General features: G+C 62.2%; 2 protein-coding genes across 2 annotated transcripts; one reads left to right on the top strand and one right to left on the bottom strand.

Moving 5' to 3' along the window:
* Positions 1-11648, top strand: GLI1 (GLI family zinc finger 1). Its single transcript, XM_041474741.1, has 11 exons — positions 1-137; positions 248-325; positions 524-719; positions 883-1033; positions 2390-2491; positions 2584-2724; positions 3592-3741; positions 5876-6040; positions 7671-7919; positions 8385-8664; positions 9265-11648. Exons 1-11 carry the CDS (start codon positions 41-43, stop codon positions 11469-11471), a joined length of 3816 nt encoding a protein of 1271 aa, XP_041330675.1. The 5' UTR covers positions 1-40; the 3' UTR covers positions 11472-11648.
* Positions 11649-13588: 1940 nt separating this feature from the next.
* On the bottom strand, positions 13589-16784 carry LOC121357470 (peripherin-like). The gene is made up of 9 exons (XM_041474743.1): positions 16441-16784; positions 15588-15648; positions 15041-15136; positions 14797-14958; positions 14600-14725; positions 14300-14520; positions 13916-13965; positions 13705-13781; positions 13589-13630 (listed from the first exon to the last, which is right to left on the bottom strand). The coding sequence occupies exons 1-9, from the start codon at positions 16782-16784 to the stop codon at positions 13589-13591; spliced, it is 1179 nt and encodes a 392-aa protein (XP_041330677.1).
* Positions 16785-23305: the final 6521 nt, after the last annotated feature.

Below are 23305 nucleotides of genomic sequence, written 5' to 3'. Positions count from 1 at the left end.
CCCGATGTGCCCCTGAGCCACCCCCGGGCCCCACCGAGACATGTTCGACCCCGCGGGACCCCCGGCCGCCGGCTACAGCGAGCACTGCTGCCTGCACCCCCCCCACGGACCGGCCCCCGCCGCCCCGGGACCGCCAGGTGGGTCATGGTGGGGGCTCCAGGACCCGCGTGCACCCCTCCCCCCCGAGGTCAGGGGTGCTCCGGGGGTCCCTGTCCCACACTCAGCTCTCCTGTTCTCCTTCCTCCAGGACTCGATTTCCCCGTGTGCCACCAGCCCGGGCACCGCGGGTATGGGCTGGCACCAGGAGCTGAACACCCTGGTGATGGTGAGTCTCCGGTTTTGGGGGGCCGCGGGGCAGGGGGGATTCCGTAGAGGGGTTAAACATCTCTCTGTTCTAAATCCGAAGTGAGCTGGCACACTCAGGGCACTCCTACAGCCTCCAAACACCGGGTGCTTGTCCTTGGGGAGCCTCCAGCCCCCCAGGACCTTGCTGAGGGCAGTGCCCCCTCCTCTACCCCCCCAGGCTCCCGGTTCTCCACGCCCCGCGGCGCGGGAAAGCTGGGGAAGAAGCGGGCACTGTCCATCTCCCCTCTGTCCGACTCCAGCATCGACCTGCAGACCGTGATCCGCACCTCCCCCAACTCCCTCGTGGCCTTCATCAACTCCCGCTGCGCCTCCGCCGGCGGCTCCTACGGTCACCTGTCCATCAGCACCATCAGGTGGGCACCTGCCCTCGGCCCCCTGGCAGCCTGGCAGGGCGCTGAGTGCCCGTTCCCACCTTGGGGAGCGCTGGGAGCAGGGTGGGGTGGTGGGGAAGGGGTGACTCAGACCTCGCTGTTGTCTCCTGACGGTGTCACCTGCTCGTCCCTCTGCTCTCCACAGCCCGTCCCTGGGGTACCAGAGCCCACCCGGGCAGCAGAAGGGCCAAGGGCACCTGTACACGCCTCCCCCACCTTGCAGCTCCCACGAGCTGCCCACGCGCCCGGGGCTGCTGCAGCACCAACCTGCTCGTGGGGCACTGAAACACTGCCAGGTATGGGGGATCTGTGAATGAGGGGCACAGAAACACTGCCAGGTATGGGGGATCTGTGAATGAGGGGCACAGAAACACTGCCAGGTATGGGGGATCTGTGAATGAGGGGCACAGAAACACTGCCAGGTATGGGGGATCTGTGAATGAGGGGCACAGAAACACTGCCAGGTATGGGGGATCTGTGAATGAGGGGCACAGAAACACTGCCAGGTATGGGGGATCTGTGAATGAGGGGCACAGAAACACTGCCAGGTATGGGGGATCTGTGAATGAGGGGCACAGAAACACTGCCAGGTATGGGGGATCTGTGAATGAGGGGCACAGAAACACTGCCAGGTATGGGGGATCTGTGAATGAGGGGCACAGAAACACTGCCAGGTATGGGGGATCTGTGAATGAGGGGCACAGAAACACTGCCAGGTATGGGGGATCTGTGAATGAGGGGCACAGAAACACTGCCAGGTATGGGGGATCTGTGAATGAGGGGCACAGAAACACTGCCAGGTATGGGGGATCTGTGAATGAGGGGCACAGAAACACTGCCAGGTATGGGGGATCTGTGAATGAGGGGCACAGAAACACTGCCAGGTATGGGGGATCTGTGAATGAGGGGCACAGAAACACTGCCAGGTATGGGGGATCTGTGAATGAGGGGCACAGAAACACTGCCAGGTATGGGGGATCTGTGAATGAGGGGCACAGAAACACTGCCAGGTATGGGGGATCTGTGAATGAGGGGCACAGAAACACTGCCAGGTATGGGGGATCTGTGAATGAGGGGCACAGAAACACTGCCAGGTATGGGGGATCTGTGAATGAGGGGCACAGAAACACTGCCAGGTATGGGGGATCTGTGAATGAGGGGCACAGAAACACTGCCAGGTATGGGGGATCTGTGAATGAGGGGCACAGAAACACTGCCAGGTATGGGGGATCCATGAGAGTGGGATCCCTGTGAGAGAGGGATCCCTGTGTTTGGGATCTGTGTGAAAAGAGATCCATGTGAGAGGGATCTGTGTGAGAGATCCCTGTGAGAGGGATCGGTGTGAGAGGGGATCCCTGTGAGAGGGATCTGTGTGAGAGATCCCTGTGAGAGGGATCCCTGTGGGAGGAATCAGTGTGAGAGGGATCCCTGTGAGAGGGATCTGTGTGAGAGAGATCCATGTGAGAGGGATCCGTGTGAGTGGGGTTTCGTGTGAAAGGGGATCCCTGTGGGTGGGGTTCCCTGTAACTGGGGATCCCTGTGAGTGCGGCTCCATGTAAGTGAGCCGTGTCCATGTGAGCTGTGCATCCGTGTAAGTCCTGTTCTGGTGCCCATCTCCCTGCTGACTGCTTCCTGCTCCCCTGCCCTGGCAGCAGCTGAAGCTGGAGTGGAGCCTGAGCAGCCCCCTGAGTGCCAAATTCCCAGAGGAGCGATCTGAGGGTGACATCTCCAGCCCAGCATCCACAGGCACCCAGGTACATCCCAGGCCATCAGATCCCATCTCCCACCCCCCACTCCCCAATCCCGTGGGCTCACCTGGGAGCGCTCACCTGCCCGTGCCCCCCAGGACCCCTTGCTGGGCATGCTGGATGTGCGGGAAGAGCTGGAGAAGGAGGATGGCAAACCCGAGTGTGAGGCTGTGTATGAGACCAACTGCTACTGGGACGGCTGTGCCAAGGAGTTCGACACACAGGAGCAGCTGGTGCACGTGAGTCAGGGGCTGCCAAGGTGTTCCCACCCCAAAATCTGGCCTCAGGCTGCTGGGCAACATCTCCCTGGATCAGCTCAGGATTCCTCCTCCCAGGTCCCAACCACCCCTGGGAACTCACCATGATGCTGGAAGTTCCCTCCTGGGAAGGGAGGGATGTGCATTCCCCGGTTCTCCTAAGCCACTGGTGCTTCCACACTCCCTCCTTTGCTCCAGCTTTCCTTCCTCCAACTCTCCTATATCCCCCTGACAATCCTTTGGACCACCTTGACCCCTCTGGCTGCTCTTGGACCTCCCAGAGTATTCCTCAAACATCCCCTGCATTCTCTGCTTCCTCCAAACACCACCTGACCTATTCTCCCCCAAACTCTGGTGTCTGCACCTGCCGTCCCAGTCCCACTTTGTCCCTTTCTCCCATCCCAGTCTGTCCATGTCCCTTTCTCCCACTCCACTCCTCTCCCAATCCCTCCATCCCCTTTCTCCCATCCCAGTTCTCTCCTGTGTCTCTTTCTCCCATCCCAGTTTCTCCTGTATCCCTTTCTCCCATCCCAGTCTGTCCATGTCCCTTTCTCCTACCCCAGACTCTCCTGTATCCCTTTTCCCATCCCAATCTGTCCATGTCCCTTTCTCCCATCCCAGTCTCTCCTGTATCCCTTTCTCCCATCCCAATCTGCCCATGCCCCTTTCTCCCACCCCAATCCTCTCCTGTCTCCCTTTCTCCCATCCCAGTCTGCCCATGCCCCTTTCTCCCACCCCACCCCTCCCCTCTCCCAATCCCTCCATCCCCTTTCTCCCCTGACACTCCTGCATCCCCCCGTCCCTTGCCCCCTCCCCAGTGCCCCCAGTGACGCTGCTCTCCCTCCCCAGCACATCAACAACGAGCACATCCACGGCGAGAAGAAGGAGTTCGTGTGCCACTGGGCAGCGTGTTCGCGGGAGCAGAGGCCCTTCAAGGCTCAGTACATGCTGGTGGTGCACATGCGGCGCCACACGGGCGAGAAACCTCACAAGTGCACGGTGAGATGCCAAAAACTCCTCCAAAATCCTGGCTGGGCTGGGAGGATGAGGGGTGTCTCGGTTTGGAAAGCCAGGTGTGGGCTAAGGAAGGCAGGAGCCTCCCCTGAAATGGAAAATGGAAACCCCCTCCCTCTGAATTGTTATAAATTTGAAATTAAGGGGCTCTCAGGCAAAGATATGGGAGCAGGAATAACAGTTCTTTATTAGGGAAGAAAATTTAAAAATAAAATAAACAATGCAGTAAATCAAAACAACACTGTCAGAGTCAGAACACAACCTGACACCCTGTTGGCAGCAGTCCAGTTGGAATTGTGGCTGCAGCCCTCCTGCAGTGTCAGGTGTGGTTCTGCTGGAGCAGGGATCCTGGACAAGGGTGCAGTCTTCCTCTGAAGATCCAGTGGAAGAGGCAGCTGCTCCTCTGGGAATGCAGTGGAGAAGCTGCTCTGCTGTCCCAGAATCTCAGATTCTATCCAGGCAGGAATGTTTGAAATCTCAGGTTATATCCAGGCAGGAATGTTTGAAATCTCAGATTCTATCCAGGCAGGAATGTTTGAAATCTCAGATTCTATCCAGGTAGGAATGTTTGAAATCTCAGATTGTATCCAGGTAGGAATGTTTGAAATCTCAGATTGTATCCAGGCAGGAATGTTTGAAATCTCAGATTCTGTCCAGGTAGGAATGTTTGAAGTCTCAGATTCTATCCAGGCAGGAATGTTTGAAGTCTCAGATTCTATCCAGGTCGGAATGTTTGGCTCCTCCCTGGGCGGAGCATCTCCCAATGGGATGATGGAATTTCATCAGTCTTGCAGTGACACTCACTGGCCCATGAACAGGAGATAATTAATAATTAAAGGCCCATGATCAGGAGACAATTAATAATTAATGGCCCCTTAACAGCAGAGATCTCCTGGAGGGAGGATTGGTTTATGCAAGAGAGAAAGAAAACTGCCCAATGAGCAGCAGATAACTGCCCCACCTCTGACAGATGGCAAATGGAACACACATTGCCTTGCAATCCAGGACAAGGGGGGACAGGGGAGAGCATGAGAGGGGGTACAGGTGTGTTGGATTATGCTCTTTTTTGACTTAGATATGGAGTAACTGAAAGGCATTTAAAAAACTTTTATTCCATTTTCAGTCTCATGAGAAGGGTGAGACAATAAAGATGTTATAATTCACGCGATCACAATCAGTAGCTAATTATTTCCTAATTACAACACACTATAAGCATTTCTTGCCCTATCAGCTTTTACTACACCACACTACAAATACTTTAATCGTCTAAAATTACCCCTCGTAAGTCCACCTACAATCCATCTTTCACAGTCTATTTCTCTAAATTATCTGGTCTTATTTACAAGACCATCCTCTAAAACTTATTTCTACTTTAATTTCTCTCTCAGCAATGTCTGTCCTCTTCCACAGCATTTCTAAATCAGCGTTTCTTATCTCAAAGTTTACATACAAATACACACTATATGAGCCTTCTGTCAGGTTTTAAGAATTTTATAAATTCATTTCCCACACAAGTTTAGCAGCTGGAGCCCGGGTGGCAGAAGGGGGTGGGCAGCAGGTGGGTACAGGTATGGGACTCATGAAATCCTGGAATATTTTGGGTTAGAGGCACCTTAAAACTCATCCCATCCCACCCCTTGACATGGACAGGGACAACTTCCACTGTCCCAGGCTGCTCCAAGCCCTGTCCAACCTGGCCTTGGACACTTCCAGGGATGGGGCAGCCACAGCTTCTCTGTGCCAGGGCCTGCCCACCCTCACAGGGAGGAATTTCTTCCCAAAATCCCATCCAAACCCAGAGTCACATTGCCCCAGCGCTGTCCCACGCTTTGGAATATGTTCCTGGATTTAAGTCAGGATGGGGAGCTGGGTGTTGCTGCCAATCCCAGTTTGGGGTTTCCCCATGGGGACCCCTTGAGGGGCTGCCACGGGACAGAGGGAGGTGGCACAACGCCGTGCTGAAGGGCTGTGCCGCGGTGTGAGGATGCACTGAGGAGGGCAGGTGTGTCGGGAGGTGAGATGTGTGTCCCTGGCAGACGTGCCAGGGCTGGGGGATGTGGCATGACGTGCTCCAAGGCCTGGTGACAGCACGTGACACGTCCCACCTGCTCCGCCGCAGTTCGAGGGCTGTAACAAGGCCTATTCCCGCCTGGAGAACCTCAAGACCCACCTGCGCTCGCACACGGGGGAGAAACCCTACGTGTGTGAGCACGAGGGCTGCAACAAGGCCTTCTCCAACGCCTCCGACCGCGCCAAGCACCAAAACCGCACCCACTCCAACGAGGTACGGCCCCACCAGGGCTCCCCGTGTGCTCCCAGACCATTCCTGTCCTCTGAGGGCTCCTCACATCCCTGGGTATTGCCCCTGCGTGCCCCAGCTCCCTCTTTTCCTGCTTTAAATATCTCCTCCATCACCAGCCTTCCCCCCGGGATCCCTTTACCCCGCTCCCTCCTTCCTCTGCCATCCTGAGCTCACCCCAGCGCCCACCGTGTGCCCTCCGCGGGGACTCACCCGCTTTGATGCCACCCTCAGCTCTCTCCAGAGGGTGGCAAGGGGGGTTTATTTTTGGGGAGGGGGCTGTAGTTGGAGCTGAAAGCCTCCCTCCTCCATGCCTGCCAGTTTTCGGGGTGGGCCAAGCACCAAAACCGCACCCACTCCAACGAGGTACGGCCCCACCAGGGCTCCCCGTGTGCTCCCAGACCATTCCTGTCCTTATCTCAAAGTTTACATACAAATACACACTATATGAGCCTTCTGTCAGGTTTTAAGAATTTTATAAATTCATTTCCCACACAAGTTTAGCAGCTGGAGCCCGGGTGGCAGAAGGGGGTGGGCAGCAGGTGGGTACAGGTATGGGACTCATGAAATCCTGGAATATTTTGGGTTAGAGGCACCTTAAAACTCATCCCATCCCACCCCTTGACATGGACAGGGACAACTTCCACTGTCCCAGGCTGCTCCAAGCCCTGTCCAACCTGGCCTTGGACACTTCCAGGGATGGGGCAGCCACAGCTTCTCTGTGCCAGGGCCTGCCCACCCTCACAGGGAGGAATTTCTTCCCAAAATCCCATCCAAACCCAGAGTCACATTGCCCCAGCGCTGTCCCACGCTTTGGAATATGTTCCTGGATTTAAGTCAGGATGGGGAGCTGGGTGTTGCTGCCAATCCCAGTTTGGGGTTTCCCCATGGGGACCCCTTGAGGGGCTGCCACGGGACAGAGGGAGGTGGCACAACGCCGTGCTGAAGGGCTGTGCCGCGGTGTGAGGATGCACTGAGGAGGGCAGGTGTGTCGGGAGGTGAGATGTGTGTCCCTGGCAGACGTGCCAGGGCTGGGGGATGTGGCATGACGTGCTCCAAGGCCTGGTGACAGCACGTGACACGTCCCACCTGCTCCGCCGCAGTTCGAGGGCTGTAACAAGGCCTATTCCCGCCTGGAGAACCTCAAGACCCACCTGCGCTCGCACACGGGGGAGAAACCCTACGTGTGTGAGCACGAGGGCTGCAACAAGGCCTTCTCCAACGCCTCCGACCGCGCCAAGCACCAAAACCGCACCCACTCCAACGAGGTACGGCCCCACCAGGGCTCCCCGTGTGCTCCCAGACCATTCCTGTCCTCTGAGGGCTCCTCACATCCCTGGGTATTGCCCCTGCGTGCCCCAGCTCCCTCTTTTCCTGCTTTAAATATCTCCTCCATCACCAGCCTTCCCCCCGGGATCCCTTTACCCCGCTCCCTCCTTCCTCTGCCATCCTGAGCTCACCCCAGCGCCCACCGTGTGCCCTCCGGGGGACTCACCCGCTTTGATGCCACCCTCAGCTCTCTCCAGAGGGTGGCAAGTGGGGTTTATTTTTGGGGAGGGGGCTGTAGTTGGAGCTGACAGCCTCCCTCCTCCATGGCCACTGGTTTTTGGGGCAGAAACCATACGTGTGCAAGATTCCCGGCTGCACCAAGCGCTACACGGACCCCAGCTCGCTGCGGAAACACGTCAAGACCGTGCACGGCCCCGATGCCCACGTCACCAAAAAGCACCGAGGGGACGTGGGGCCAGGCCGGGCACTGCCCACCCCCAGTGCCCCCCCGGATATGAAGCAGGAGAAGGATGCAAACGGCCCCAGCGAGGCTCGGAAGGACGATGGGAAGCTCCTGGTGCCTGAGCTGGCCTTGGTGAGGAGTTGTGGGGGTAACGGAGGATGGAGGGAGGGTTTGGTGGTGGGGGATCATCCCCAAGTGATAGGACAAGAGAAAACAGCCCCAAGCTGTTCCAGGGGAGGTTTAGGCTGGATATTAGGGAAAATGTCTTTGTTGCCAGGCACTGGAATGGGCTGCCCTATGGAATCACCATCCCTTTTTGGTGAAGTGTCCAAAAAACTCTGGGATGTGGCGCTTGGGGACGTGGTTTAGGGGTGAACGCGGCAGCGTTGGGTTAATAGTTAGACTCTGTGATCTCAGAAGCTTTCCAACCTTCACGATGATGCCAAGCGTGTCCAAGTGTGTCCTAACCCAACATGGCAGCGTTGGGTTAATAGCTGGACTCTGTGATCTCAGAGGCTTTTCCAACCCTCATGATGATGCCAAGTGTGTTCTGGGTGTTGACCCCTTTTCCCTTGGCCGTGCTCTGGCTCTCCCCAGAAGCCCCAGCCCAGCCCAGGTGGGCAGTCCTCGTGCAGCAGCGACCACTCCCCCCTGGGCAGCACCACCAACAACGACAGCGGCGTGGAGATGGCAGGAAACGCCGGCGGCAGCTACGAGGACCTGTCCACGCTGGAGGACGTGGTGCCCGGCGAGCCCATGGGCACCTCGGGGCTCATGGCCCTGCACAAACTGGAAAACCTTCGCATCGACAAACTGAAGCAGCTGAGGAAACCGGCGGCTTCCAAAGGCCTGAACCTGCCACCCATCCCTGGAGCTGGTGAGACTGGGATGCCTCTCCCCGTGGGGTGTGGGGCTTGGCCTGTTGGAAATGTGTGCAGTGATCTGGTTGGTAGCCAGAAATTTCCACACCTTGCTGGTGTTAGAAGTGCACCCCAAAATCTGGGGAAATATTAAAGCCCTATAGAGGTTCCAAGAGAACTGGGGAGGGATTTTGGACAAGGCCTGGAGTGGCAGGACAAGGGGAAATGGCTTCATGTTGGCAAAGAGGGCAGGGTTAGGTGGGGTATTGGAGGGAGCTCTTCCCTGGGAGGGTGGGGAGGCCCTGGCACAGGGTGCCCAGAGGAGCTGTGGCTGCCCCATCCCTGGGAGCATCCAAGGCCAGGCTGGAGCAGCCTGCTCTAGTGGGAAGTGTCCCTACCCATGGGACGTGGGTGGTCTTTAGGATCCCTCCCAACCCAAACCATTCCATGATTTTTCCAACCTAGATAACCTTCTGCTACTCTTTGTTGCCACCTGCCCCCTGTCCTCGCCAGCTCTAACCATGCAAGAGCCACATCCCAGCTCTGGAGGTGACTCCTGTCCCTGCCCCGACATTGCCACGCTGTGTCCGTGGGTAACTCCTCCTTCTCTCCCTCAGGCCTGCCCGGGGAGGTGCCCGGCATCCCGGTGCCACCGCCAGCCTCTCACCGGCGCATCGCCGAGCTGTCGGCGGCAGAGCTGGGCCTGGCGTGCCTGGGCGAGCGCCGGAGCAGCGGCACCAGCACCGTCAGCTCTGCCTACACCGTCAGCCGCCGCTCGTCCCTGGTGTCCCCGTACCTGACCGGGCCGTGCCCGGGCGGCGAGGCCGGAGCGATGCCCGGCGGGACGTGCCCGGTGGACGGCTACGATGCCGCCTCTCCGGACGGGTCGCGGCGCTCCGGCGACGTGTGCGGGGGGCTTCCGGGGGTGGGCAACCTCACCCCGGCACAGCGCTACCGCCTCAAGGCCAAATACGCCGCAGCCACGGGCGGCCCCCCGCCAACCCCGCTGCCCAGCGTGGAGCAGGCGGGCACGGGTGGGCACGGGGCCGTGCCCGGGGGCTACCCCGCGCCCGCCGGACCTCGCTGCGTCGCCAACGGTTTGTTGAGAAGGCACAGCTCCAACGAGCACCCCGGCTACCCGGGCAGCGTGCCTGCTCACCTGGCGCCCCGACACGGCGTGCGAAGGGCAAGTGACCCTGCCCGGACGGTGGCCAAGCCTCCGGCCGTGCCCAGGGTGCAGCGGTTTAAGAGCGTGGGGAACGTGAGCGTGCCAGGCGCGGGCAGGACGGCGCTGCAGCCCCTGGGCGGCTCCGAGGCCAACCTGCAGCGCCATGGATTCTCCCCACGCCCTCCCAGCATCACCGAGAACGTCTTCCTGGAGAGCATGGGGGGCCCTGGCCCCGAATCCGGCCTGCTGGACATGGAGCAGTACCTGAGCTATCCTGAGGAAAGCTTCCCATGCCAGGGCACTGGTGTGGAGCTCCAGGGTGGCATCTATGGTGCCCACCGGACCATGGTGGGGACACACGGGGACATGGAGGAGGGGCTGCTGCAGCCTGAGTTCTCCCTCCCGCAGTGCCAGATGAACCAGCGCTTCCCCAGTTTGCCTGCTGGGAACGGGGCCGTGCCGGAGCCCTGGGATGGACCCCCCCAGGGCACGCTGGGCATGAACTCCAGGCAAAGTGTGGGTGCTCCCACCATGTCCGGGCCACACTGTCCCCATCAAAACATCGAGTACCCCCATCCCAGCGCCTGTGGGCAGCATCCCAAACTGGTGAGCTCATGCCAGGACCAAGAATTTTCTGGGGGGCATCGGTTTAACCGGCTCCAGATCAAATCCGAGCAGCGATACCCGGCGCCGAGCCCAGCACTTGCTCCCTGCCCCAGTGCCAAGCTGGCCGGGCCCCCAGCATCCCCCGCTGCCTTCGGGCACCCCATGGATGTGGGACAAGGTGGGTACCCCCCTGCGGGACCCACACCGGGTGGGTACATGGACATGGCCAGCCCGGGCTCCCGCAGAGCCCAAATCCCCACCCTGCAGACCAAAGAGGTGATGGTCCGGAACTACGTGGAGGCGCAGCAGGCGCTGATGTGGGGGGAGCAGCCCCCCTCCAAGCCTGGCGTGGGGCTGGGCAGCGAGCCCGGGCAGTGCCAGGCCATGCCAGCCCCGCCGTACCTCAGCCCCAGGTACTGCAGCTACCAACCCAAAGCGGATCATCTGCAGAGCCTGGCAGAGCCCCAGCACCTCCTGAGCCCGCCCTGCTTCAACCCCGAGATGATCCCACACCCTCCAGGTGGCCCCAAACCACCGGGTCACCAACCCAGCCTGAGCTACCCGGGCAGCCTGGCACAAGCAGGGCACGGCTACGAGGGGGTGGACACCGGTGCCCGGCGCCTGCCACGCTTGCCCCCCGCCCGCCCCGTGCCCGAGGGGTCTGGAAACCTCCCCCTGTACTACCCCGGCCAGGGCCCCCATGGGCAGGGGGGCAAAGGTGGGCACAAGCTGGCAGGCCAGGGGGCAGCGAGTTGTGGGGGCAGCGGGCACTACGGCCCAGAGGGACTCAAGGGCACCTCCTGTTACTACCTGGACTCGGGGGAGCAGGTGGCAAACAGCCTGGACTCACTGGACCTGGAGAACACGCACCTTGACTTTGCCGCCATTGTGGAGGATGTGGAGACCCCCCCAGCACTGCCCGGACCCCCCAGCCCGGCCGGGGGGCTGCTGCTGCCCTCGTCTGGGGGTGCCAACATGGCAGTGGGGGACATGAGCTCCATGCTGAGCACGTTGGCAGGGGAGAGCCACTTCCTCAACTCGCTGTCCTAACGGGGGGTACCTGCCCCCTGACAGGGGGTACCTGCCCTCAGGTGGGCACCTCTGCGGCCAGGGGGGGTCCCAGCGTGTTGGGCAGAGGTGGGAATCCTTCTCACACCCTGGGGGGAAGCGGGGAACACCCCTGGAGCCCCCCCTTCTCCAGTCTCTGTCACCCTCGTTCAGAAGGGGTCCCGGACACAGCCCCAACCCTCCAGGTGACCTCTGCCGTGGGGAACTGCCGGGATGAGCCCCCCGCCCCCCCCCCCGTGCAGCCTTAACGCCGAAACCAAAGAGCCCCCGCCCCGCGGGCCGGCCCCATCCCAGCGCTCCCAGTGCCCCCCGCCCCAAATCCCAGTCTGTCAGGACTGCAAGCGCCCCCAGCCCCGCTCCGGGGGGGCAATTCCCCAGAGGTGGGGCGGGGGGGGTGCCTGTACATAGTGTTCATACCTGTCTGTCTGTCTGTCTGTCCCCCCGAAGCTCCTGTCTGTGAGAGCACCAGCAGTGCCACCCCCTCCCCTCATTAAACCCTTTCTCAGGGGACTGTGACTGTGTGTTTGTCACCTCTGCCGGGGGTTTGTCACCCCTGCCAGGGACTCCCTGATCTCGTCCTGGGGAGGGGACATTCCTTGGTCCTCTGTGACCAAAACCCCCCGGCAGCAGCTTCTCCACCCTCGGTCAGGGATCCGGAGCTGTTCCTGGGGTGTTGGCGTGACCCAGATTGCAATTAGTGCTTCAAGTAATGCAAACGGCTTAAAATAATGCTGTTAATTATGCAGAAATAAGGTTAAAATGATTCAATTTTCGTGCGGAAAAAAATTCGCTAAGGTAATTAGTCGTGAAAAAAAGCTTAAAATAATGCAATTTTACATTATTTTGCTTGTGTAATTAATGGTGCAAAGATTGCATAAAATAATGCAATTAATTATGCCAAAATTCCATTAAGTTATGCAATTCTGTATAATTTGCTATGACACAATAATGCAAAAAAGTACTTAAAATAATGCCATTGATGATGCAAAAAAAAAAAAAACCTTAAAATGCAATAATGCAGCATTTGCTTAAAGTAAGGCAATTATGTGTGCAAGATTTGTTTAAATAACGCAGTTGTGCATAACTTCCTTAAAATAATTCAATCAGTGGTGCAAAAAAAAATGCTGAAAATAATGAAGCAGCGCAAAAAATTTGCTTAAAATAACAAAACTAATAAGCAAATCTTGCAAGAACGCAATTTTGCATCATTTGGTTGAACTCAATTAATCATGCAAAAAAATGCTTAACGCGATTATAGAAACCAGGATGCTTCCCCGCACACCCAGAGCCTTGTCACGCTGTAATTGACCCGTAATTAACGCAATTAACACGGAATTAAGCAGCGATCGGGGCGGGCCGGTGGCGCCCTCTGGCGGTGCCGGTGCGGAACGAGCCCGCCCCGGTCCCGCGATGCTCCCGGAGCACCGGACGGAGACTCCTGGAGCCCTCCGGGATACCGGGCGTGCCCGTCGGTCCTCTGGAAGTCGCGGGGTCCCGGGAAGGAGCGGGACCCCCGGGGATTCAGAGTTCAGGAGGTTGAGGCTCCTTCCCCGAGGCGGTGACACCGCAGGGGACAACATTCGGGTGTCACCGCCAACCGCGGTGCTTGTTCCGGTGACGGGAGGGGAGGTGAGACCCCCAGAGTCTGTCTGGGACAGAACGGGACCCCGGGGACGCAGATCCCCCCCCTCAGCTTTACTTTCTGTCCCACTCCCCATGGCAGTGACAGCGCTTGGGTGTCACCGGACCCGCCAGCCGCGGGGACAGCCGGTGCCAGCTGTGGTGGCAGGAGGGAAGCCGGGCACCCCTCGGCCCCAGGGCAGCGTGGGGAACACTCGATATGAAATACAGCTGGGGTTGTGGTTGGGGGAATAATAAATAGGCAATAAATAGCGATAAATAGTGGGGGGACAAGGCACAGGGACATACTGCAAAGGCACAGGGACACGCCACAGCGTTGTCCCGTGGTGCTGACAGCAGGAATAGGAATTGGGGCGCTCCCAACCCCCCCTGCTCTGCTCCATGCCCCGCCCAGGACGCAGCAGGGTCTAGCAAAAACCCCCCCGTGGGATCTGGGCCGTGGCAGCCACTCCTCTGTGTCACTTCCCCGCTCGCTCCTTGTGCGACTCCGTCACCACTTGCTGCAAGAGGAGAATTTGGGGATCAGTCCCGTGGCAGGGTTGGGCCTGCCAGGCAGGGCACCCCCAATTCTCACCTGCCCGTCCCGTGTCTCGATGGTTTTGATGAGCACCATCCTCCGTGCCGGGCTCTCTGCAGGCTGCGGCTCCAGCACTGGGCACAGAGGGGCCATCAGCACCCTGTGCCCTCCCAGACACCCTGGGCAGGAGCACAGGGACCCACCCACGGTCTTTACCCCCAAGGAAAGACCCCCAGACATCGTGGGGGACCCTCAGATTGTCGCTCACCTGAGCTCCTCGTGCTGAAGGAGGTGCTGGGGTGCAGTGGGATGGTGATCCTGGGGGGAAGAGGGGCATGAGGAGGGGCTGGGACCCCTGGACATTGCCAGTGACCTTTCCACACCCTCGAGGCCGTGAGCCACATCCCAGCTCAGCTGGGGGCTGTGCCCGTGGGCTGCCAGCTGGCACCCAGAGCAGAGCTGGAGGCAGCTCCCCCACCATCCCCTGGCCTTGCTTTTATCTCTGCTCCCACGGGAACCTCTTGTGTTCCTGCAGGAACAAGGCCTGGAGCTGCCTCCTCCCAGGAAAATCCCACAATAACCGGGGTGACTCAAGGCAGGGGACATTCCCCCCGGGGCAGTGGGGACACTCCGTGTGCCAGGCTGCCCTCACCGGCTCTCCTCGCCCTCCAGCAGCTTGCGGTACGTGGCAATCTCGATGTCCAGGGCCATCTTGACGTTCAGCAGGTCCTGGTACTCGCGCAGGTGCCGCGCCATCTCCTCCTTCATCTGCTGGATCTCCTGCTCCAGCCTCCCCACCACATCCTGGTAGTTCCCGATCTCCTCCCCGAACTCATCCTCCATCTCCCGCATCTGCCGCTGCAGCGCCTCGTTCTGCAAGGGAAGAAAGGGCTGCAAAGGGCCGGGGTGGGGTCTGCTCCTTGCACCCCCCCGAACGCTCCCCGGCTCTCACCACGCCCTTCAGCCCGTCCACCTCGCAGGTCAGGCTCTGGATCTGCCGGCGGGACTCGTTCATCTCCTGCTTGGCCAGCCGCAGCGCCTCGTGGTTGCGGTTTGCAGCATCCGACAGGTCGGCAAACTGCACGGGCAGGGCGAGTCAGGGCTCTGGGATGGCTCAGCCTCCCCAAAATCCCTCCCAGCCTCGGGTACCTTTGACTTGTACCACTCCTCGGCTTCCTGCAGGTTCTTGACGGCGATGCTCTCGTACTGGGTGCGGATCTCCCGCAGCGCAGCCGTCAGCTCCGGCTTGCACACCTCCACCTCGGCCAGCCCCGCCGCGCTGGGGCCACTCACCTCCAGGTCCCGCAGCTCCTGCGGGGGTGCGTGGGCATCACATCGTGGCACAAGGACCTGAGCTGTGCCCCCTCCCCGCCCCATCCCACCCCGGCCCCACCTCCTCGTGCAGCTTCTTGAGGAAGCCGATCTCGTCCATCAGCAGCTCGACCTTGCGCTCCAGCTCCAGGCGAGACAGCGTGGCGTGGTCCACGTCCTGTGGGAGAGGCCGGGGTGAGCTGCAAGGCAGCGTGGAGGGGATGAGACGATCCTGGAACCCCTGCCCCGGGGTGGTGGTGGCGGTGACAGGCAAAGGCTGAGCCCCCCAAACCATGTTTTTGCCCTGGCTTGCACAGGGCTGACCCAGCATCACCCCAAACTCCAGCTGGAGGCACCCAGGGAGGTGTGGAGGGACCAGAGTGGGGCTGCCAGTGTGCTCAGCCCTGGGGGTACCACAGACACAGCGGGTGCTCAGCTCTGGGGGTCCCATCCTGGCCCCCCAGGGAGGTGGGACCCTGCACTGATCGGTGCCATTCATGCCACCAGCACCTCCCGCGAGCCCAGAATTGGGGTTCCCCAGGGTCATTCCCGGTGCCCACCATTCCCAGTCCCCTCCAGCCACGGATCACGGATACTGCGCGGGGAGACGGGCCCGCCAACCCCCTCACCTTGCGGAACAGCACCAGACTCTTCTCGGCATCCTCACGCTTCTGTGTCTCGTCCACCAGCCTGGGGACAGCAGGGGATGAGAGGGAGGTGGGGGCGGCGGTGCAGACCCCCTCCTCCTGTTGCACACACAGCGGAGGCGATGGACGGAGCGTCCCCAGCGCTCGCAGCAATCCCCTCCCAGTGTCCCCACCCTGGCCTTGCCCCTCCCAGTGCCCCGCCCTTCCGCAGAGCCCGCATCTCCCAGTGCCTCCCAGTGCCCTCCCGGCATCCCGGGTGCCTTTCCCAGTGTCTGCTGAGCGTATCCCTTCCCAGGGATCCCCTTCCCCAGACACTCACCAGTCCCTACCCCGGGGCTCCCCCATCCCCATCCCGCTGCATCCTCCGCTCCCCATCCTGGTGCAAAGTCTCATCCCATAGCATTCCTCATGCCAGTCCCTCTCTGGCACATTCCCCAGTCTCCATCCCGTGCATAACTCATCCTGACACACCCCCGGTTCCCACTGCAGCTCATCCCTCATCCCAGTCCATCCCAGTTCACCCCTCATCCCAGTCCATCCCAGTTCATCTCAGTTCATCCCTCATCCCAGTTCATCCTAGTACATCACTTGTCCCAGTCCATCCCAGTACATCCCAGTTCATCCCAGTTCATCCCTCATCCCACTACACTCCTCATCCCAGTTCATCACTTATCCAAGTCCATCCCAGTCCATCCCAGTTCATCCCAGTCCATCCCTCATCCCAGTGCATTCCCTGGTCCCCGGCACATCCCCCCGCCCCCATCCCCGCATCCCTCATCCCGACCCATCCTTTCTCCCCATCCCTCTGCCTCCCCCGGCCCCGCCGCGGGCCCACCGCTGCCGCAGGGCCGCCAGGTCGGTGGCGAGCCCGTCCCGCTCCGCCTGGAGCCGGTCCCGGTCGCGGCCGAGGCGCTGCAGCCGCTCCCGCAGCCCCCGCAGCTCCCCCTGCACCAGCCCGGTGCGGGGCCCGGTGGCGGCGGTGGCGCGGCCCAGGGCGGCGCGGAGGGTCCCGTTCTGCCGTTCCAGCGCCCGCACCCGCTCCAGGAAAGCGGCGAAACGATCGTTCAGTGCCGCCAGTTCCTCCCGCTCCGAGCCCCGCGCCGCCGCCGCCTCCGCCAGCCGCCCCGGGGCCACGGTGAGCGGCGGCGGCATCCCGGGGTCGCGGTCACGGCGGCTCATGGTGGCACCGGGAGGGCGCTGGCTGCCGGTAGCGGCTGTTTATAGCGGACAGCGGCTCCGCCCCGCCGGGGGGACCCGGGGGTACGGGACAGAGAGAGGGGAGGGGTCTCCCGGCCGGAGGGAGGATCGGGGGCTGCGGATGTCCCCTCGAGGAGGCGGGGAAAGGGGCTGGGGGTGGTCGGGGATACCCCTGGGGATGAGGGGAGGGGGCTGCAGGATGTAGGGCTGCAGGCATTCCCCTTCGGGGGGCTCGGAGACCCCCGAGGGATGCAAGGCGAGGGGCTGGAGGGGTGCAGGCAGAGGAATCGAGCAGCACCAGGGGAAAGGGGGAGAGGATCCAAGGGTGCCCGGGAGACACAGGAAGCCCCCCCACCGCTGGGTCAGAAGGAGAGAGACCCTTACGGGGTTCCCCCCAGGTAGCATGGGGGTACAGACCCCCCAGGTGCGATGCAGAGGGGACTGCAGGGCTCAGGCGGAGCACCCCTCTGAGCGGGGTCCCATTCTGCCCGGGGGGCTCAGCATCCAGGGAAGGGGGGCCTCTCATCCAGCCCCCTCCCTTTCTGTCGGGGCCGCCGTGACTCGGCTCTGCGGGAGCTGCCATGCGCGGGGCAGCGCTGGACAGCGAGCTCTGCAACCCCCCCGGAGCCCCCCCTTTCCGGGCAGCCAGGGCGGCACTGACGGGAAGGAGTCGGTGCCCTGCCCAGAGGCTGTGGGGAGGGTCCCCCCCCGCCCAGGACCCCCTCCCAGCTCTGCAGAGAACCGCATCGAGAGTGGCTCCGTGCCAGCAGCAGCATGACACCACGTCTGCCCCGTCTGCACCAGGCTCTGGGCAGGACACTGGGGGCTCTCAGGGTCCCCCCCTCACCTGGTGACCCCCAGGGCCAGCAGAACGCTGAGGAGGACATGAGCCCCCCACCAGTGCAGGCACTGCCATCTCAGAGCACAGGACCCAGCCAGGGACCCCAACCCCACACCACCCCCCAGCCTCTCCCAGCACAGCCCCTGTGCCAGCTGGCAGCAGCGCCGGGCAGCCAGCCCAGCTGAGGCCCCCCCTCCCCTGGGATGTCCCCCCAGGTCACCACAAGGCGGATTGTCCCAGCACAATGAACCAGGCAGCACGGGAAAGAGGCATTTTAATGAACAGCACCACAGTGTAGAGACAAGGCACTAGTATTCCTCTCCCTCCTCGTCGCCCTCCATGCTGTCAGCTAAAACAAGAGCAAACTGTCAGGAATTCTGAACTTCAGCTGCTACTGACTTGCCCTGGAAGGCAAATATTCCTTCCAGGATCTCAGGACCTTCCCACCAGGTCCAGGGAAAGTGATCCCTTCCTGCAGGGATTTGGGGACACTCAGTAGAGACAAGGAGGGACATGTTTATTCCAGGCAGCAGAAGTTGCCCCTCTCCTTGGCCTCATGAGGACATCATTAGGGTGTTCCACCACCACGGCAGGAACCACCAGAGTGGGAGACAAGGTGGCCCTGACCTTACATGTTGGACACTGACTCATGGTGGATACCCCAGCTCTTGGGAGACACCCCAGCAGGATCTGGAAGTCAGCCACAGCTTCACCCCCTCTTTTTCCAAGAGGGTGCAGCAGGAACAGGCTCTTATCCCACAAGAGCCCACGGGCAGCCAGCTCAGCCTTTGATGTGCCAGGAGCTCCCCGAGCGGAGCCGCTGGCGCAGCAGGTCCGGCCACCCTGGCGCCAGATCCAGCGTGGGAACCAGAGGTTCAAAGAGCTTGGGCAGCCACACCAGTCAAACCAGTGCTGCACCAGCACCCAAACCATCTTTCCTGCCCCCCCCTGCCCTGGCCATGGGGCTTCACACCCTCCTCCCCTCGGCAAGGCTTCACACTGGGCTAGGATAGGGCCAGCAGGTCCGTCCTGGAACATCCCCACTCTCTGCCTCAAAGCACTGATGGGCTGAGAAGCACCTGCCCAGGGACACCTGTAGCTTCCCTTTGTCCCCACATACCCCGCAGGGTGAGACCCCACAGGACACTCACCCTTTAGAGGCGGGGGGCTCAGTCGGCGGCAGGACGGGTCCCTGAAGCCCCCGGCCGCAGCCTCAGGGAGCCCAGGGAGCGCCCCGGCCCCACTTGAGTGGGAGGTCTCGGGGGTCCCGTAATCCCGCCCCCCCACGCCCCCCATCCCCATCCCGGTGCCGTTCCCGTGGGAAGCCCCGCGGGCTCCCGTCGCGCCGGCTCCTGCGCCCGCCGCCGCCCTGCTCCCTGCCAACCCCGGGGCTGCTCCCCGGGGGAACTCGCGCGGGGCAGGTCCTGTGGGGCAGGACGGACAGGGCCGGGGGAGCAGCTCACGCCCACCCCCGGGGTGCAGTGCCCTGTCCCAGCCTGCCTGCCCCGCTCTGGGCTGGTTTGAAGCGGGTAGGAATCGCGTTCCAAAGGGTAGAGAGGGGTTTGGGACAGCTTGGGGACATTGGGGTCCGCCCCGAGACAGAATGACAGACCCCACGCTCCCCGGTGTCCCGCCAGTCCCTGGGTACCCCTCACAGCTTGGGCGCCTCAGTGTCCCTCCCGTCCTCGAACACCCTCAGTGTCCCCCCGCAGTCACTCCCAGTGTCCCCTCACAGCCTGGGCACCTCAGTGTCCCCCTCCGCCCCTAAAGACCCTCAGTGTCCCCCCCAGTCATTCCCAGTGTCCCCTCACAGCCTGGACACCTCAGTGTCCCCCCCCCGTCTCTGAGCACCCTCAGTGTATCCCCACAGTCACTCCCAGTGTCCCCTCACACCCTGGGCACCTCAGTGTCCGTCCCCTCCCCGAGTCCCCGGTGTCCCCCCGCTCCCTGGGCACATCCTCGGAGCTGGCACACGCCCGGGGCCGGGGTGCCCGTTGTCCCAGCAACACCCACCGGTGTGACCGGAGCCCCCCGAGACCCCACCACGCCGGTTCCGAGGCCCTGCTGGGGGTCAGGGGGTGCTTTAGGGGGGCCACCCACTCCCCGGGCCGAGTGTCCCTTTTGTTGTGGCTCCGGGAGGGGGCACAGGGACACCCAGGCTGCGGGAACACCGGTGACACCTCCCTGCTTCCTCCCACAGGTCGCCCGCTGCCCCCAAACACCGGGGCCGGGGGGGTTTCCCTCTGCCCTGCGGGTGGGGCAGGGGCGCGGTCAGGGGTGGGTGCCACCCCCCTGCGGGTGCAGCCCCCCCCTGCCACCTTCGGCCAGCCGAGGGGCTGCGGGACCCCTCCAGCACACCACGGCCTCATCCGGCACCCCGGAGAGGAGCGACCCCCCCGAGCTGCCCCTGTCTGTCCATCTGAATGAACCTGTCACATCGATGGTGGCAGTGGATGGACGGACAGACAGACAGAGCTGGGTTCTGCGGGAAAACAGGCTAAAAATAGCAGCAGCCTCTGTCTGGGTTGTCAGCCCCGAGCCACGACAGCTCCTGATGGGGCTGAGACCCTTCGATTACTGGGGACAGCGTGTCCCAGCTGTGGGGTTCGAGGTCACCAATTTGGGATCCTCAGGAAGGGCCCAGAGTGGGGGAGGCTGGGAATCTCGGCCGTGACACGGGCAGGAGTCCAGCAGCCGGGAAATCAGCCCACGCAGGATGAGATGCCAGCTCTGGGAGCCCCCCGAGTCACCCAGCCCGGGTGGGGACAGCCATGGGGACTCTGTGCAGACAGAGGAGACCCCAAGGATCTCCAGGGTCTGTCCTACCCAGTGGAACCAGGGGGGTGGACATGGTGGGGGGAGGAGAGCAACCGTCACCAGGAGCCACCACGTTGCTACCAACAGTCAACAGAGCACAGGAGAATGGAAGCACAGGAGCTGGGGGGGGGCTGGGAGCTGTGCCAGACCCCCCCCCATGCCGGCACTCAGCAGGGCTGGATACTGGGGGGGCTACAGGGCTGGTGACATCCACGGCAGGGTGGGCACTGGGGGACCCCAGTGCCTGTGTACCCCCCGCTTGGCACAGCAGAGTGATCAGCACTGGGGGTCCTGTGCCCCACCCGCGGGGTCAGGCACTGGGGGGGCCAAGGACAGTGGGGTGAGGCACTGGGGGTCCCAAGGATGGTGCCCCACCCTTGGGGTCGGGCAGTGGGGGTCCCAAAGATGGTGCCCCACCCTTGAGGTCAGGCAGTGGAGGATCCCAAGAACAGTGGGGTGAGGCAGTCAGAGTCCCAAGGACAGTGCCTCACCCACAGCTGAGTGTGGCTGAGTGTGGGGTCCCAAGGATGGTGCCCCATCCTCAGGATCAGGAATTGGGGGGTCCCAAGGACAGTGGGGTGAGGCACTGGGGGTCCCAAGGATGGTGCCCCTTCCTCAGGATCAGGAACTGGGGGTTCCAAGGATGGTGCCCCACCCTTGGAGTCAGGCACTGGGGGTCCCAAGGACGGTGCCTCACCCACAGCTGAGTGGGGATCCCAAAAATGGTGCCCCACCCTTGGGGTCAGGCACTGGGGTGTCTCAAGGACAGCGGGGGTCCCAGGGATGGTGTCCTTACCATGATAACAAGGCCAGGCAGTGGTGGGAACCCAGCCTTGTCTGCCTGCAATCCCCCGCCTGCCAGGCCCCAGGATGGATGTTGGGGAAGGGGGATACGAGGGGGGTCCCAGCCCATCTCCTAGCAACCGGTCTCCTAGCAACCCCACCCGTTGCCTGGCAGCAGTGGGTGCAGGACGTGTGGTCGTCCATACCCAAGGAGATGGGAGGGGGCTGGGGGGTGCCGGTGGGGCTGCAGCACCCAGTGCCCCTCATCCTGCACCCCACACCACCCACCGGGGCTGAGCCACCCCCGCCCCACGAGGCACCTCCTGCCCTCAGCTTGGGGCAATAGCATGGGTGGGGTCTCTCCTTAGCTTGGAGAGTGGTCCCCGAGTGAGGGGGCTGCTGTGAGCCCCCAGAACCCCCGGTTTGGGGACACCATGGGGACACCCTGACAGCTCCACACTGCTGTTGAGCACTTGAGGCTGTAGGGGGACAAAGGCAGGAGGCATTTCCCATGCAGGGATGGACCTACAGTCGGGTCAGAGTGGGGGGCTGAGCTGATTTGGGGTCAGGGTGCCCCAAAACAGACATCTGCCATGGGGACCAGCCTGGTGGGAGCCAAATCTCCTGGTTTTTCTCTACTCAGCAAAGCCGGGGCCACCTGGTCCTTTGTTCTGGTGGGCGATGCCCAAATCCCATCCCCTCTTTGTCTGCAGCTCTGCAGCCCCAGCAGCACCCCAAAAACAGGGTGCCCCAGGGGCATGGGGGTGGCAGTGGGGACACGGGGCTGGCAGAGGGGACATGGGGATGGTGGTGGGGACATGGGTTGGGCAGCAGGGACACAGGAACCTTGGTTCTGCCCAGAAATCTGCATCATGTAGGAAATACCAGGGAAAAAAACCCAGGGATTTCTCAGTGGGGGGAGGCATCCTGGCAGCTCCACCTGCAGCAGCTGGGGCCATGCATGTGGTGTGGGGTCACTGAGCCCCCCAGCACCTCCTGGCTTGGGGAGACGACCCCCAGCCTCTGTGGTCTTTGCAAGAACAAACAGGAGGGGAAACCCCCCCCCAGGAGTGGGAAATCTCAGGGCTTTGGGGCTGGTGGCTCGGGGGGGCTGCAGCAGATGGAGGGGTGGCCAGGGGACGCGTGTCCCAGTGTCCCAGCTGTGTCCCAACCACCAGCTGCCGCACAGCAGCTGCTGCTCTGTCCGAGCCCCCAGCACAAAACTGCCCTGGGGTTTTTTGTCCCCTGTGTCCTCCCGCTGTCCCTCACCCCCGGCCCTGCTCGTCCCCAGCTGCCCGGGGGGATGACTCTTTGTCCCCAGGCTGGGCCCCGCAGCGCTGGTTCCCACTGCCCGAGCAGACAAAGAGGCGCTGGAAGGGCTGGGCACGGCAGGGAAGGGGCCGGGACAGGCACAGGGCCATGGCAGGGACATGGCTGAGAACCAGGGCACGGTGGCACGGCCAGGGATGGGGACAATGTCCTTTGGGATGGGCACAGGGGCTTGGCCAGGGATGAGAAGTGTCCCTGAGGATGGGGACCAGGGCGTGGCAGGCTGGAAATGGGGGCCAGAGTGTGACAAGGGATGGGAAGAACGGGATGGCTGGGGACAGGGACCAGGGTGTGGCCGGGGATAACCGGCAGCTCAGACAGTGGCCAGCCAAGCAGAAGGGCTCCATCACCGGGGATGGGGACCAGGGCGTGCTCCTACCCGGTGTACCGGGAGCCCCGGGACCAAGAGACCCATTCGGGGCAGAACGGGAGAACGGGAACGGGAAGAACGGCGGGACTTGGGGGAAGGGGGCCGTGGGGGGATGGGGACCGTGGGATGGGGACCCGAGCGTGACCGCTGGCTCAGCCGAGACCGGTGACCGGGGCGTGGCAGGGACGGTGCCAAGGACACAGCCGGGGCCCCTCCGGCGGCGGGCGGGAGGCAGCGGCGGGGCCGGGCCGTGGCCGCCGCAGCCCCCGGGCCCCCCCTCCCGCACCGCCCGGCCTTTGTCTGCGGCTGCGGGGGGGCATTACCTCATTCCGGGCGACCAATGGCCGCCGCTGCCGCCGGCCC

The sequence above is a fragment of the Pyrgilauda ruficollis genome, unplaced genomic scaffold, assembly GCF_017590135.1.
Source record: "Pyrgilauda ruficollis isolate IOZ18807 unplaced genomic scaffold, ASM1759013v1 scaffold338, whole genome shotgun sequence".
Taxonomy (NCBI): Eukaryota; Metazoa; Chordata; class Aves; order Passeriformes; family Passeridae; genus Pyrgilauda; species Pyrgilauda ruficollis.
This window is presented reverse-complemented; position numbering and strand designations above follow the sequence as displayed.